This window comes from Conger conger, chromosome 16, assembly GCF_963514075.1.
Source record: "Conger conger chromosome 16, fConCon1.1, whole genome shotgun sequence".
Lineage (NCBI taxonomy): Eukaryota > Metazoa > Chordata > Actinopteri > Anguilliformes > Congridae > Conger > Conger conger.
In genome coordinates, this window is record NC_083775.1 from 4,247,461 (window position 1) to 4,264,452 (window position 16,992).

General features: G+C 46.0%; 1 protein-coding gene across 1 annotated transcript in view; it reads left to right on the top strand.

Annotated features, from left to right (window-relative positions):
* The first annotated feature begins 6,894 nt into the window (after nucleotides 1–6,894).
* LOC133115008 (protein shisa-6) overlaps nucleotides 6,895–16,992 on the top strand; it is a 100,874-nt gene continuing 90,776 nt past the window's right edge. The window contains exon 1 of the mRNA XM_061224706.1: nucleotides 6,895–7,439. Coding sequence (XP_061080690.1) covers nucleotides 6,895–7,439 — 545 coding nt within the window. The remainder of the gene's footprint in view (nucleotides 7,440–16,992) is intronic.

Consider the following 16,992-nt stretch of genomic DNA (forward strand, 5'->3'; position numbering starts at 1 on the left):
AGGCTGTTTGTATCTGCAGGAGAATAATCGCCCTGGTGAGATCATAAAATAAACACATCTTTCCGTTCAGGCCATGATAATAATCATTACATCAATGGCATTTGGTCGACTCTATCCAGAGCGACGTTTGATCCAAAGTGGCTTACAGTTGATTAAACTAAGTAGGAGACAATCCTCCCCTGGAGCCATGCAAGGTTAAGGGCCTTGCTCAAGGGCCCAATGGCCCACTGACCTTGCGGGTCCCAGTGGGCCCTTGCGGGTTCCAGTGGGCCACTGACCTTGCGGGTCCCAGTCATGTACCTTAACCACTACGCTACACGCTTTTAAAATGATCTCAAAATGGTCTTTTTTTCGGTTTATAGATTCTCAGGACGAATAAAACGGTTAAGTCAAATTAAATCCTTTTCTGCTTTTTTCCCCCTTGTAACAAGTTTGATGTTTTAGTGCCTTGCGTGAACTCCGGAACAAACAGCATTGATTTACGACGAGTGGCTTCTTCCGCTCCGATCTATCAAGAGCACCCTTCATTAAGGAGCAACAGGATCAATCTTCCGGGACGTTCTCTTCAACATTTTTCAACAGTAAGTAGAAGAGAGTTGCTGCCAGGCATGCAAAATCAGGATCGGTGGGCAGACAGTGCAGTCTGTATGTTTGTGGACAGTTGATATAATTTCTGTTCTTTCAGCTCTGTTGTACTCTCTTTCTTCTTAATGTTTCTTTCTTTCAAACTGTTTATTTTGTAAGCCTATTGTTTGGCCGATGTCTCTGACTGTTTTTTTTTTTTTCTTATCTCTCAGCCTCATAATGGCTTCCCTGACTTTCACACTAGTATGACTCTGATCCTCGTGTTGACAAACACCAACAACAGACTCCAAAGGCACACAAAAGCCAGGAATCAGGACTAGATACCGAAGCATTTTTATACCGGCACAAATGTGATTGAATACACCGGACCAATCAGAAGCAGCTGAGAAGCCAACTGTCCAATTACTTTCGGTCCCCTAAAATGGGGGGGGGGGGGTTTCCTACATGCATCACCCTATATGGGTGCACTGTAAACACCCTCAAATAAACTACAGATGAATGTCTGCACTTTTATTGCCTCATTTCAAATCCAATGTGCTTGGACTGAATTACCAAATTGTACCACCGTCCAAATACCTACGGACCGCGCTGTCCCAGGGTGCAGCAGCCTGGAGTCTGGAGGCGAGAACCGGAAGAAGAAGAACGGAGAGGAGACGAAATCGCACCGCGTGTGGAAATCACAACGGTCTGTGGCATCAGGACCGGACATCGTACTCAGACGGCGAACACCGTAAACCCGACGGTACGCGGGGAGGACCGCCTACGACGAGGGCCTCTGCAAACGACTCACGGATAACGCCGCTCTGCGATATTGTTGATACGTTAACACAGCACAGCGATAACACGCTGCAATACCTGTTGGCGGTTTTCCGCTATCAGAAAAGCCAGGCGGGCACATGAACTCCCCTCTACTTAGCGCTGACACTTTTAATGCGTCCGCACACTGTAGAATAAAATAAAAAGTTAATATCCATAAAAAGTTTCGGGAGTTAATATAAGTGCGCAGTGAATTAAAGCCATTCAGCGCGTCGAGATTAGAGTCCGAACGGGGAACCTGGCGGTAATCTTCCCCCAGCGGAGAGGTGCGGTCTCGTTATTCCTGATGGCGTGGCGGCCCTGGCTCCTGCAGTGATTTCTGCTGACTCTGGTTCTCTGCCTTGCCCCCTGTGTTCTGTACTTCAACACGGCCTTCCCACCGGCACAGAGAGTCCCGTCATTTACTGATCCTGCTCTCCGACGCCAGGGGTGGGAGAGAGCGCCATTCACCAAACGCTGAGTGCCCCTCCCCAACCCACGCAGGCACGCACGCGCACGCACGCACGCACGCACGCACGCACGCACGCACGCACACACAGGCGCACACAGGCGCACACACAGAGGCACACGCACACACAGAGGCACACACACACAGGCACACACAGGCACACACACAGGCACACACACAGGCATGCATGCACACAATCAATCCTCTGGCCTGAGTCTCTAAGAGAGATCGGGGGCACCAAATCCTGGTACAGTTGCAGGTCCTGCTCTGTGTGATTTTAGGACACAGAGCACAATGTGTTCCACCGTCAGGGGACTGTTCCTCCACTTTACCCTTGACCCAGAGAATGTGTCAGAGAACACTGAAACTTCACAGTAAATGTGTCAAAATAAAAGTATACAGCACACTCAGTGAGCACTCACTTTGGTATTTATTACACTTATCTTTCTGACTGATTGGTCTTCTGCTACTGTAGCCTATCCACTTAGTGGTTTGATGCATTGTGTGTTCAGAGATGCTCTTCTGCGTACCACTGTTGTAATGCGTGGTTATTTATGTTATAGTCACTGTGCGTGAAAAACACAGGAGATCAGCAGTTTCTGAGACACTCAAACCACCCTGTCTGGCACCAGCAATCATTCCACGGTCAAAGTCACTTATATCACATTTCTTACCCATTCGGACATTTGGTCTGAAAAACAGCTGAACCTCTTGACCACATCTGCATGCTTGTTTGCATTTAGTTGATGCCACATGATTGGCTGATTAAATATTTGCATTAACATGCTGGTGTGCAGGTCTACGTAATAAACTGATCACCGAATGTATGTTTGAACATTAACTATCGATCATTATGTTGTTTATAATAGGCAGTCTTTTCATAATACGCATGTGTGGGTTTCTGGGAGCTGATATTTCATTTTAATAACTTCCCCACACCAACAGGTTTATTTCCCCCATCGAGCAGCGCAAATCCATACTGCAATGCCTAGATTACATCAGTCATCTCATGCGCCTATTGAAATGCATGTTGGCCATGGCAACCGGCTCCACACAACTACAGCTGTGTTAGACTTCCCACGATGCATTTACCCGCGTCGGACTAAACCAATTACAAACCTTGCATTTAAAAATATTCATGAGCAAAAGCTGATGCCAATGTTTCAGCAATATTAATAGCCTGTAGTGTAGTGGTAAAGATACTAGACTGGGACCCGCAAGGTCAGTGGTTCGACCCCCGGTGTGGCCACGATAAGACCCGCACAGCCGTTGGGCCCTTGAGCAAGGCCCTTAACCCTGCATTGCTCCAGGGGGGGGGGGGGATTGTCCCCTGCTTAGTCTAATCAACTGGAAGTGGCTTTGGATAAAAAGCGTCAGTGTAATGTAATAATGTAACGGCACAACATCAGACACAGGGTAGTAGAAGTGATCCTGGATAAATGGCCACTGACAGATGTGTTCAGTTACTGCGGCAACAGTCACTGGGCTCTCCACTGTCTGGCGTTTGACTCCACGCGTCCCACTTTGCAGGCTTTTTGCACTTTACAGACGGAGCTGGTGGTGAAGAAGAGGCACATTGACTGTAACTGCAGCAGCTGAACACTATGTGCCAGTGACTGCCGTTTTAAATTGATTCCTATGTGCCGGTGTGAGTGTTCTTCGCTGTGCCGCGTATAATTCAATGCATCGGGGCTCTGTAAGAAGGCACAGACGGTGAAAACGACATAAAACCATCTATCTGTGAAGCAGATCAGTCAGATCAGGTACAGCCACATTCAAATTCATCTTTTTATCCCCCCCCTATATCAAACGCGCAGGTCTTTATATTTATTTTTTATCTTTAATAAATGGCTGCTATGTTGATATACAGCAGTAGCAGCATCGTAATGGCTTCCTCGGCTGTCGTAGGCACAACTCCAGTCCTCGTGTCGACTAACCCCAGTAAAAAAATCGCACTGCCAATCGAAAGACTGGAATCAAGGCTCGACAGGGGCGAGTGGGGTAAGTTGTCACATGGGTACTGTAAGTCGTTGTCACCCTGTTCATTTCTCCAAAAACAAGGGGCACTACCTCAAACATCTTCTTGTTCAGAGGTCAACATTTTGTTTACATGTGGTCAAAGTCACACTAATCAGAGGTGAGAATAGCTTTATTATTTTTCACCTTCAAAAAATTCACATTTTATTTCAAAAAACGTTTTTCGTTGTATTTTTGTAGTGAGTAAGGGAGAGAGTAGTGTCTTTTGATACCATATCTGCAGTCCTGTGTTACACTGACCCTCACACACTGCCCGAATCAGCCCGTATGTCAGTTTGGGGCAGGTGGTCATGTGGCCTTTTCCTGACAAAAATGTTTTGACACACAAAAATCATTGTGGTATTGTATAATCACAAACTACGTTTCTTGTAATAGTACGTATGTTATTGTAAATGTACTAATATTATTGTTAATTGATTATTATATACACAGATAGTCTGGAGCAGCAGACACATCCCTGAACTTTACAAGACAAGCTTTTAGCCGAGTCTGAATATCGAATTGATGCTTGTAAGGTACAGGCAATCCATATGTGGCGGGACTGGGAATCTGACTCTGAAGAGACTACAGACTAGTCAGACATACAGTAGACTACAGCCTAGTCAGACATACAGTAGACTACAGACTAGTCAGACATACAGTAGACTACAGACTAGTCAGACATACAGTAGACTACAGCCTAGTCAGACATACAGTAGACTACAGACTAGTCAGACATACAGTAGACTACAGACTAGTCAGACATACAGTAGACTACAGACTAGTCAGACATACAGTAGACTACAGCCTAGTCAGACATACAGTAGACTACAAACTAGTCAGACATACAGTAGACTACAGACTAGTCAGACATACAGTAGACTACAGCCTAGTCAGACATACAGTAGACTACAGACTAGTCAGACATACAGTAGACTACAGCCTAGTCAGACATACAGTAGACTACAGCCTAGTCAGACGTACAGTAGACTACAGCCTAGTCAGACATACAGTAGACTACAGCCTAGTCAGACATACAGTAGACTACAGCCTAGTCAGACATACAGTAGACTACAGCCGCCACCTGCCTCTGTGCTCTGCTGTTGTTCAGAGATCATTGATGGGTTGGGGGCCAGCTTTTAGCTGTTGTTTGTCATAGAGATTGATGGGATGGGGGGGTAAAAGGGGTGTTCTGCAGTTGTTGTCATGGGGATTGTTGACATTGTTGATAAAAAAAGAGATTTGTCTCAAACATTATGAAGCTAACTGCCAGTGTCAATTACTATAGTAATCAACAAATATATGCACATGGCATGAATTTTAATTCGGGTTGAGAATGTGGCCCCAAAGTCCCACCCACTGTACAGAACTTAAATAACTGTACAAATAAAATGTATTAATAATAATAATAATAATAATAATAATAATAATAATAATAATAATAATAATAATACAACAGTTTTTGCTCCAGGCAGACAAAAGACTAAGATGCAAAACCCAGTCACGTGCCGCATCGGGTATAGGCTACAGTATATTCAGTCACTATTGCATTTGACGCACGAGAAGAAGCAGAAAATGCAAGCGCGCCTTCGCGTGTCCGGAGGGAGGGGGGCGGGAGGACGGCGAGCATCTTCCCCAGTGAAAGAGGCGCACTAATGCAGAGGCAGGACGGTCCAGTTATTGAGTGCAGCCCGCGGCCACAACTGGTCGCGCCGGCCGTTGTCGCGAGCGATTTGTAATTAAATGTGGTACCTGGTGTATTGGTGACGTGTGCGCAGAAGTGGCGCAAGAGCGCGACGGGGGCGGAACCTCGCTGGGTCCTCCGCCTGAGCGCAGGGGGGCTTCTCCGATTCCCTGCCAGCGCCGGAACACTCAACAGCTGGAGCCAGCGAGGCTGGGTGAGTACCGCTCTGCTTGCAGGAGCGTGGACGCTGTCCATTGTTCCCATCGCTACTTCGCGATTCCGAGTCATGTTTTATTTTATTTTTTTTATGTTATTTAACATTTCAGACACAGACCATTCCTGGCTTCAACATTTTATCCACATATGTTGAGTATTTGTCTTTCTCATGGAAGGATGCGTAAAAAACACATATTTATTCAGCAATTAACACGTCTACAGTTGTTCACAATTAAATCTAACGCACATGTTGTTTGAATGTGGGGTTTTTTATATCGGCAAGTTTCTAAAGCGTCTGTAAACTGAAGGATTTTTGCACTTCCACAAGCACGTCCGACTTAACGGTGTCCGCTGTCCGTGGTGCTGAAACAATTCGCGTTAAGGCGGCGGAGTGTTCCGTGCCGCATACACTTTGGATTCGCGCTAAAATGACAAGCGCCTCCGATATTTCGCTGTCGGATGGCTCAGTCCGTAATGTAGGCTCCGGCACAGAAACGGAACTAAAGTACAGCGACACAGTTAATTTAATGAGCTCAGTTTGAACATTCGCCTCATCTCTTTTGGCAAAGACCGTCTTAGATGTGTAAGGTGTGCGATCGATAATTAATCTCTGTATACAGTTCACTTGTGTCAAGAGCATCAGTCAATTGGACAAGACATAAATCTCGTGTAATCAAGGTAGTTCTGAGCGACAGTACCGAGAACCTCTTGTGAGGACCGGAACGTGCAGTTCTCTTTCCGACCGAATTGCAAACAAAATCTAGAAAGAAATAAAGAACAGGATATTGATGTTTCTCCCACTCCAGAACACCCCGATGATTACAGAACATGCCTCCAGTCGCCAGGGGAAGCCGGATGATTGACACCTCTCACCAGCCGACGGGTGAAAGAGCCGTCCGAGCGCCAGTCACACCATGGCCGTCTCAATAGCGGGAGGCAGGAGAGGAGCGTCGGGAATGAATCCCTGCGGGAAAGCGGCAGGCGCGGTTGTCAGGCTTGCGACGACCAGGGTGGATAAGCTGTAGTCTTTTCTCCCGACACGGACAGGGATACGAAGGAAGGAACAGAACCAAACAGCTGGCGTCAAAAAAAAAAAAAAAAAAAAAAAAAAAAAAAAAAAAGACGCGCCATGGGGATACAACACCTTTTGCTACTTTTGATATATTTGGACCCGCTGAATGTATTGTGCGCAGCGACGGGAAAGAAGAATAAGAACGTCCCCAAGCGGAATCAGAAGGCGAAGGAGTTGAACGGCACCGTCGTCCCGACGGCGACTCCGCGCAGGATCACGCAGGTCCAGCCGCCCGCCACCGGGAGCCACGAAACGTGCCTGGGCTACTACGACGTGAGCGGGCAGTTCGACAAAGAGTTCGAATGCAACAACACCGACCACCGCTACTGCTGCGGGAGCTGCTTCCTCCGCTTCTGTTGCCAGTTTAAGGGGAACCGCTTAGACCAGAAGACCTGTACAAACTACAACACACCTGAGTGGGTGAAAACGCAGCCGCCCTCACCTGTGCCGACAGGTGAGATTTACGATCCGAATCTGGATCAAACGAACACGACGGTCTACATCACCTGTGGGGTCATAGCTTTCATTATCACCCTTGGGATTTCCGCAAAAGTGGCCTACGACAAAGCTACGCGACCCCCGCAGGAGATGAACGTCCACAGGTAAGCAAACGGCATTTTAACTTAAGTACGCACCTCGACTGACAACTTTCACTCCTTTCACCAGTACACTGCACCATATTACACTGAACAGAACCCTCTCACAGCCAATTACGGATGTTAGACGCACTCTGTACGTTTCATATTAACCTGAGCTCCAGTGTCTGAAAATCTAATGATTTAATAACGCCTATATTTAACCGGGTGCTATTTTAAAACGTAGAAACTAGAGCAGGTCACAGGGACGCATGCAGAAAAAATGCCCTGTTTTAGCTGCTTGCATTAGGTTTCACGCAGAAAGGCACAAAATGTTCATCTCGACTAAACCAGTGGGTGAAAGAAAAAAAGAAAAAAACTACAGTCGAATACAAATCACCGCAATAAAAGTAACCTGTATCGAATAAACCTCAATGAAATTCAGCTGTAGGGGAACTCTGAGGGGAATAATTGATTATTTCGACATGGACAAGTGTGGGTAATCAGACATATACTGTACTTGGCGACTTAACGTAGGCTACCGTTTCCAGCATTATGGGGAAATGCATCTTACATTAAACTATCCTGTTGATGACATGTTCCGTTGTATTGTAACTATATGAATTATCCATATTAGTAGACAAGGCTACAGGTAGCAAGAGGGAACAAGGGTTTGCGTTCATTCTATACGTCAGGTTCAGGGCAGAATATCAACAAAAAAAGTGGGACCGGTGGTTGAGGATGAAGCCAAGTGAACGGATTGGTTCTGTGGAAAGGGAGAAAGAAATCGTTTCCAGGCCGTTAAGATAACCGTGAGGGTGGGGTAGGTACGCAATCTCTGGGATGGGGCGCCAGACGATCATTTACCTCCCGAACACATTTCTTGGGGTCAAATTGATTTTTAATAAAGATAAGTTGTCGACACCACGGTGCGTTTGACAGCGAACAGCTTAATACTATTTTAACGGATGAAATCGAGCCAAGAAAACTTAAAATGTGAAGGAAGGGAAAAAAATAAAAAACGTTCAGGGGGTTGTAATCGATTCTGGATTCTGTTTTACTGCAAAATATTATTTCAGGAAATAGGACAGCTAACTAGAGCAGCGGAATTTTCCGAAATGAACCCTTTCTTGTCTTTCATGCACGCCAGTTTTAACGGTTACTTCATTTCAGTTGATATGAACATGGCACATGCTGAGATGTCAAGCGCGCTCCAGGTCGTGCCTTGCGTAACCTCAGCAGCGTGACCTGCTGCCAGGCGGGGCGTGAGACCGCGCCATTGCGATATTGATCTTTGTGCATTTAGAAATAACGCACGTCCGGTAGAATGCATCCAGTAACGCAAATGTTATCATACTTTCACCAATGACCACGTATTAACAGATAAGTTGTATAATTGTTTTTGTCACTGGACTGTACGAGCTACTGGAGAGGTATAGGTCAGTAAACTATCAGCCAAAACACGAAGAAACTCGAGCAGGGAAATCAATAGATCAACAGAAGCTGGGTGAGGATGTGAGGAGGACAGAGACATTGGGTTTGGCACAGTCGCGGGAGAAGGCCCTTGTATGGGAGCTCTGTAGGCTGTACTTCAGGGGAGAGGTCTAAAGAAGAGGCCCGTGTAAATGGTCAAGCTCAACAATCAGCCAAAATCAAACGAACAAGAAAAATGATGATTTCGTGGCGCCATTTGCCACAGCTCAACAGAGACGGAGACGCCTGGCATGTGGGCGGGGGACACGGGGCGGGTGGAGCCAGTTCATTGGTCACATCATAATTCATGTGCACATGATGTCACAGATGATAATATGACCCCACCCCTCCCCCTCCCATGTTCACCGCGACAAGCTGGATTACCCACAAACCCCGGGAGTCCGAATACTGCCTTATCATTAGACACGTTATCCCGGAGGCCACAAAATACCATCCTTCATAATGTCGTCATACACGCCTTCATCATGTGACTTCACAGATCAAATCAGGCGAGTTGCAGCGTGAATATCGCTCTTCGCCCTCGCCCCTGAAACGAGTCGGGACACTGCGCAGTTTCTCCCTGTTCCAGAACGAGAACTTAGTGACTCAAAATCACAATTACGGAGCCCAGGGCTTCATCCGGCATGCAAGCCTTTCTGTAAAGTAAGTGGCTTGAGCCTGACAGTAAGTGAGCAGTTTGGAAAGAGCGCCAGACTCACCCAGCTCAATTAAACTCTCTGAGTCAACGCCTGTGAAGCCTTCACAAGGTTCAACTGGTGATCGGGTGCTCTGCAAAAACACAGCTTTTACAGGAAAATACCACACACACACACTCACACACAGACACACACACAGACACACACACAGACACACAGACACACACTCACACACTCACACACTCACACACTCACACACTCACACACTCACACACTCACACACTCACACACTCACGCCCTGCGGTCAGTTCCACCACCACGGCTCATTCCCCAGGAAGTGGTATTTTGGTAAAATACGGGGATGAAAACTGCAGCCACTAAACGGATGCTGCAGTAAGCTTCCACAGAATTTTTTTTTATGTTTTCAGTTGAGCTCTCTCACGCAAAGGTGGGGCAGCCTGTAGCCTAGTGGCTAAGGTACATGACCGGTGGTTTAACCGGAGTAGCCACAATAAGATCAGTGCAGCTGTTGGGCCCTTAACCCCACATTGCTCCAGGGGGGATTGGCCCCTGCTTAGTCTAATCAACTGTAAGTCTCTTTGGAGAAGGGTCAGCTAAATAACTGTAATGTAGCGGTGCTCTCAGCATTGACAGAAAGCGGCTTGGCGTGGAGGCTCCCTTTACGGCGGCTCCAGGAGTAATCTAGCGGAGCCCTTTCCTCGTATTTCTCTTTTTTAATAAATATTGATGGACTGCTGCAGTTCGACCGGCCTTGCAGAAACACTAAAGATGCTGACTGAGTGAGCGAGTTCAGGAGGGTCCCTGAGGGCAGGGGGCCCCACCGTTCACACGCACACACTCACATTAACACTGCAAATACCTCCCTCACACACGTACACGCATGCGCGCACACACACACACGCACAATGGTTTCTCTGACGGTCCAGAGTGGGGTAAAGGCTGTTCTTCAGGGTGGTCTCTCTGACGGTCCAGCGTGGGGTAAAGGCTGTTCTGCAGGGTGGTTTCTGTGACGGTCCAGAGTGGGGTAAAGGCTGTTCTTCAGGGTGGTCTCTCTGAGGGTCCAGAGTGGGGTAAAGGCTGTTCTTCAGGGTGGTTTCTCTGAGGGTCCAGAGTGGGGTAAAGGCTGTTCTTCAGGGTGGTTTCTCTGAGAGAAATTCAGTAATGTGCGATTTAGTAATTCCGATTCATTTAGTAATTTGAGACGAGGGAACTCATCTTAATAACAATGAAAAATGCCTAAACCACGACTCTTGGTGGAATTTTAATTTGTTTAATTTTCGCCCAAATTGGTTGGCAATTATACCTAAAAATCTATCCCAGCTGCCCGTGTGTTAGCTAGAGATACACCACTATGGCCCGCCCCCCCAGTGGCCCGGGACACCTAGCGGTCGGATCGAACCCCGGTCCTCGGAGTGCAACTGCATCAAGGCCCGATGCTCCAGCCGTGCTCTTGGTGGAACCGTCGATCGCTACAGGGACACCCGATACTCTTTGAATAACTGGCATGTTCTGTACAGAAATTTCTTAGTTCAATAAATCATCTCACCAGCGAATACATTTTCCATTTGAAGATAGGGCAGAGTTGATTTCTTATCGTAGCCGCAGAATGAACATTTCTGATCGTAAACAAGCGATAGAGTCTCAGAGGGTCCCCACGGGTTACCTCTGCGCGTCAGTGCCGGGAATTCCCTGATAATGTGCTTGTGGACGTCTTCCGTAGATAAGCTTTCCCCGTTACTACCAGCAGTGCGAACCCTGCTTTTGGAGAGGACATCCAGGTTCATCATAGGCCTTGCATGGCAGCCAATCGCCGTCGGTGTGTGAGTGTGTGTGTGTGTATGAATGGGTGAATGAGAAGCATCAATTGTACAGCGCTTTGGATAAAGGCGCTATATAAATGCCTCCAGCAGACAGGAGGCCTGGACTGAGCGCCCTATCCGTATGGTATCTGACCCCTCATCTCATTCTCACAAAGCCTCGGCTTTTAGGAGAGGAAGAAACGTGAACTAAGCAGTGCAGTGGCCTCCTGGCTGGAAGGGGAGGAGTCGCGGTTTGAACCTGGATGGCACTACAGGCTGCCTGCCTTGTAGCTGATGAGGAAGTGGAGCTGTTCTAGTAACCCTGTAAGGTGTGAGGTCAGCCACACGCGATCGGAAGGCTGAACGGACGTCAGAACAGCATGTCACACGAGGAGGCACGCCACCGTGCGGAAAGGACACTGATTGGAGGGGAACGGAGAAATGACACCTGACGGACAGTTTTTCCAGGAAGTGGATGGGGAAAATGTATAACAATTTTATAAATATTCTGGAATATATACATGTTCATATGATAATGAAGAACTGACTAAGTTGAGGAAAAAGTTCATTTTGATTTCCGCTCATCTTCAACTGAATCACAACGGGGTGGGGGGGGCCCTCCTCATATGCAGAAGTGTCATCCATCCATCCATCCATCCATTCATTATCTGAACCCGCTTATCCTGAACATCCATCCACCCATTCTTAACCCCGCTTATCCATCCATCCATCCATCCATCCATCCATCCATCCACCCATTCATTATCTGAACCCCACTTATCCATCCATCCATCCATCCATTATCTGAACCCCCTTATCCTGAACATCCATCCATCCATTCATTATCTGAACCCCCTTATCCTGAACATCCATCCATCCATTATCTTAACCCCGCTCATCCATCCATCCATTCATTATCTGAACCCCCTTATCCTGAACATCCATCCATCCATCCATCCATTCATTATCTGAACCTGCTTATCCTGAACATCCATCCATCCATTCATTATCTGAACCTGCTTATCCTGAACATCCATCCATCCATTCATTATCTGAACCTGCTTATCCATCCATCCATCCATTCATTATCTGAACCCGCTTATCCTGAACATCCATCCACCCATTCATTATCTGAACCCGCTTATCCTGAACATCCATCCATCCATTCATTATCTGAACCCGCTTATCCTGAACATCCATCCATCCATTCTTAACCCCGCTTATCCATCCATCCATTATCTGAACCCGCTTATCCTGAACATCCATCCATCCATCCATCATCTGAACCTGCTTTCCCTGAACAGGGTCGCAAGGGGGCTGGAACCTATCCCAGCATACACGGGGCGAAAGGCAGGAATACACCCTGGACAGGTCGCCAGTCCATCGCAGGGCACACACACCATTCACTAACACACTCATACCCACGGGCAATTTAGACTCTCCAATCAGCCTAACCTGCATGTTTTTGGACTGTGGGAGGAAACCGGAGTACCCGGAGGAAACCCACGCAGACACGGGGAGAACATGCAAACTCCACACAGAGAGGCCCCGGCCGACGGGGATTCGAACCCAGGACCTCCTTGCTGTGAAGGCAGCAGTGCTACCCACTGCACCATTTATTTAGCAGACATTGTTATTTCACAGACATTTTCATCCTTGAAAAAAGGTGATACAAGCAAGCCCTTCAACTTCGCTTCAGACGGTAAATTAACAAGTAACAAGTAAACAGACTTGACTACAGTTTTAGTATTCTTAAAAAAATTAAAAAAACTTCTAAATCACACTCAAGAGAAATGGGAAATTGATTTATTTCATCGTTCATATTTAAAGTACAGAATCCTCACAGAATCCTCATCACAGACAGCCATGGGTAAGATTGATGCGTTCCAAAATGAGGTAACCGGCCGCAAGAAAGTAGAAATTGAGTAATCTCCCATATTTAGACCCCCAGTGTGCAGAAGAGCAATACGAGAGGTTACAGCCAGAATTTTTAATATAATATAAATACATAAATAATAAATAGAATACATGGGCCTATTTACTGCCTGTAATAAAAGCCTTATATCTACAGTAAACATGACTTTATGAACACGGAAAAAATCATGTTGCTTCAATTTACAAAAGGAACAAAATTACAATAAAACCTTTTTTCAAGTTGAATCAATAGTGTTGTGTACTGTACTGCAGTGATCTGTCCTGCGACCGAACCCAAATCCAGACCACACCCGTGCGTACTAAACCAAATCCAGACCACGCCCGTGCGTACTAAACCAAATCCAGACCACGCCCGTGTGTACTAAACCAAATCCAGACCACGCCCATACATACTAACCCAAATCCAGGCCACGCCCATGCGTACTAAACCAAATCCAGACCACACCCGTGCGTACTAACCCAAATCCAGACCACACCCGTGCATACTAAACCAAATCCAGACCACGTCTGTGCGTACTAAACCAAATCCAGACCACACCCGTGCATACTAACCCAAATCCAGACCACACCCGTGCATACTAAACCAAATCCAGGCCACACCCGTGCGTACTAAACCAAATCCAGACCACGCCCATACATACTAACCCAAATCCAGACCACGCCCGTGAATACTAACCCAAATCCAGACCACGCCCATACATACTAACCCAAATCCAGGCCACACCCGTGAATACTAACCCAAATCCAGACCACGCCCATACATACTAACCCAAATCCAGACCACGCCCATACATACTAACCCAAATCCAGACCACGCCGTGCGTACTAACCCAAATCCAGACCACGCCCATACATACTAACCCAAATCCAGACCACGCCCATACATACTAACCCAAATCCAGACCACGCCGTGCGTACTAACCCAAATCCAGACCACGCCCGTGTGTACTGTGGCCTAACCCAAATCCAGACCAGAAGTCACACTGAGACGCATGATTTGCCCTTTCTTTGCCAAATACAAGCTGAAATCTAAATAAATGATTTCCTCAATTTGGTCAATTCTTCATTACCATATGAACACGTCTTAAAGTATACATTCCATAAGATTATAATAATCGTGTATTTGCAAAACAAATCTTTTTTTCTATCCACTTTCAGGAAAACTATTTGAATTTAAAATGTACGTCATTGTGTACACCCAGGGGGAGTGTACGTCAATGAAATGTCTGAATTCCCTCCTCATTTGGCCCTTCAAAACTTCCACCCGAAACCACCCCCCATTCCAGCGTGCCTTTTAGAGAGCAGGGACCTCGTTACTTAACAGGGATTACTCCGGTTGATTGGACACCTGCACTTTCCCAAATTAACAATGGCTTCCCAATTCAGGAAGAAGACGGGTCCAAAAGTCACGGACGAGTCGATTTGAAAACTGATAGACCTGCGGCGCAGAAGACTCTTCCCTCCAAAACAGTAGAAAATCTCTTCACAGATTTCATTTCTGAGAATAAACGGACTGCTGGAAGTAGATACAAAAACCCAGAACTCCATCTTGATTTGAGGAGCGAAATCATCGCGCGAGTTAAGAGTAAGAGCGGTTCGTGGCTCCTTTAATTAACATTTCGGATGAGTTTTTAAACGGGTTTAAACGGCTCCTTCATTCAATAGACACAAGCAACGTGTTATTATCGCCGCCGCGCTTTACTGTAGCAATCACGGCGAACGGCAGATGAACCGATTACCAGCTTCCCCCAGCACTCTGGTGTTTTGTAATTCTTGTTGGGCTTTTAATAATCTCAACAGCGCGGCAAAGTATTAAAACGAATCGGAGCTAATCATGAGCAGCCGGCTTATCGCGCCGTGCTCCCGCAGATACAGCACACGGAATAAAATTGAATGCATAAATTATTATTATTCTAACGGGCACCGTGACAGAGATGCACCTGAACGCCAGATACATGAAGTAAAGACGTCTCCCTGCACAGCGTCAGAGCGAGCAGTACAATAAATACAGTGTATATATGTGTGTATAGTACTGTGCAGAAGTCTTAGGCACCGTAGACTTTATAATATATATGTTTCTTTTTTTGTGTGTGTGTTAGTATAAAATAACATTTAAGATTAGACACATTTGAGATTTCCAAATATTCATTTTCCAAAAGACTTCATTTTACAGAGACATTTTTGTATTTCATTAAAAAATTTTTAACATATTACTGTAGGCAACTGACTTCTTTTTACATTAAAATTTGATCATGGCTGTCTGAGATCAGAAGCAAGGAGCCAACCAAAGTCTGCAGAAGAACTGTGACAAGTTCTCCAACATGCTTGGAACAACCTCCCTGCTGATTGTCTTATCGAACAGCAGGACAGCGTTGGCTATCTCAGAGAAGTGATGCAGTTTTAACGGCGAAGGGTGGTTACCAAAAAATATTGATTTGATTCCGTTTTTAACTATTCTGCCAAACTACTAAAATGTAATGTCAAGTAGCGTAGCGGTTAAGGTACACGACTGGGACCCGCAAGGTCGGTGGTTCGATCCCCGGTGTAGCCGCAATAAGATCCGCACAGCCGTTGGGCCCTTAACCCTGCATTGCTCCACGGGAGGATTGTCTCCTGCTTAGTCTAATCAACTGTACGTCACTCTGGATAAGAGTGTCTGCCAAATGCCATTAATGTAGTATGTTTATTTAACCTTTCATTTAATTGTTTTTGGGAGAATCTTATCTGTACAGAATGTTATACAGGTGCCTAAGACTTCTGCACAGTACTGTATATATATATATATATATAGATAGATAGATATATATTACATTACATTATTGGCATTTGGCAGACACTCTTATCCAGAGCGACGTACAGTTGATTAGACTAAGCAGGAGACAATCCTCCCCTGGAGCAATGTAGAGTTAAGGGCCTTGCTCAAGGGCCCAACGGCTGTGTGGATCTTATTGTGGCTACACTGGGATTAGAACCACCTCCCTTACATGTCCCATGTAACATTTCCCTTAACCACTACGCTACAGGCCGCCTGTGTATAAATATATAAGCTGATATAAATAATGATAGGCTGAGAAGATTTGGTTTCTGCACCCGCTAATGGAGGAAAAGATTCAGTCGTAGATAACCATCCATCTTCCCTTCACACACACCTGAGCAGGCTTCTTCATTAAGACCACACACCGGGCTCATCGCCTCTCCGCAGCCAAACTTTTCATTTCTGCATACCAAAGAGAATTCAGTCCTCACACCTCCCGTCTTAAGCACTTTCATTTAAACTTTCTTTTAGAGTTCGAAATGATAGCGACGTTTTCTGGCTTTTTTTTTTTGGATAATATCCCCGCGATCACGAGCCAATGACTCGGACCAGGACGCAAGGCTAAGTTAATTAGAAACAAAATTGACTAAATTTTATTCTGCATCATCAGTGCCGTGGATGAGAGACTGAAAGCAATGTATTTTTAAAAAATCATACGCAGTTATAGATATTTTTTTAATAGAGCAGTAATTGGTAAGTTATTATACAGTTTCCGGATACAGAATACGGATTCTCTTTGCAGTGGGTATTTACTCAGAATGAACTGCACAGTCAGGATTAGAGTAACTGAATTTTTTGGGGGCAGCAGAATGTTTGAACAGCAGATGATCTGAAATGCATATCCCCCAGCTGCTGAAGAGTGTTATCGCCTCAGAAAGACA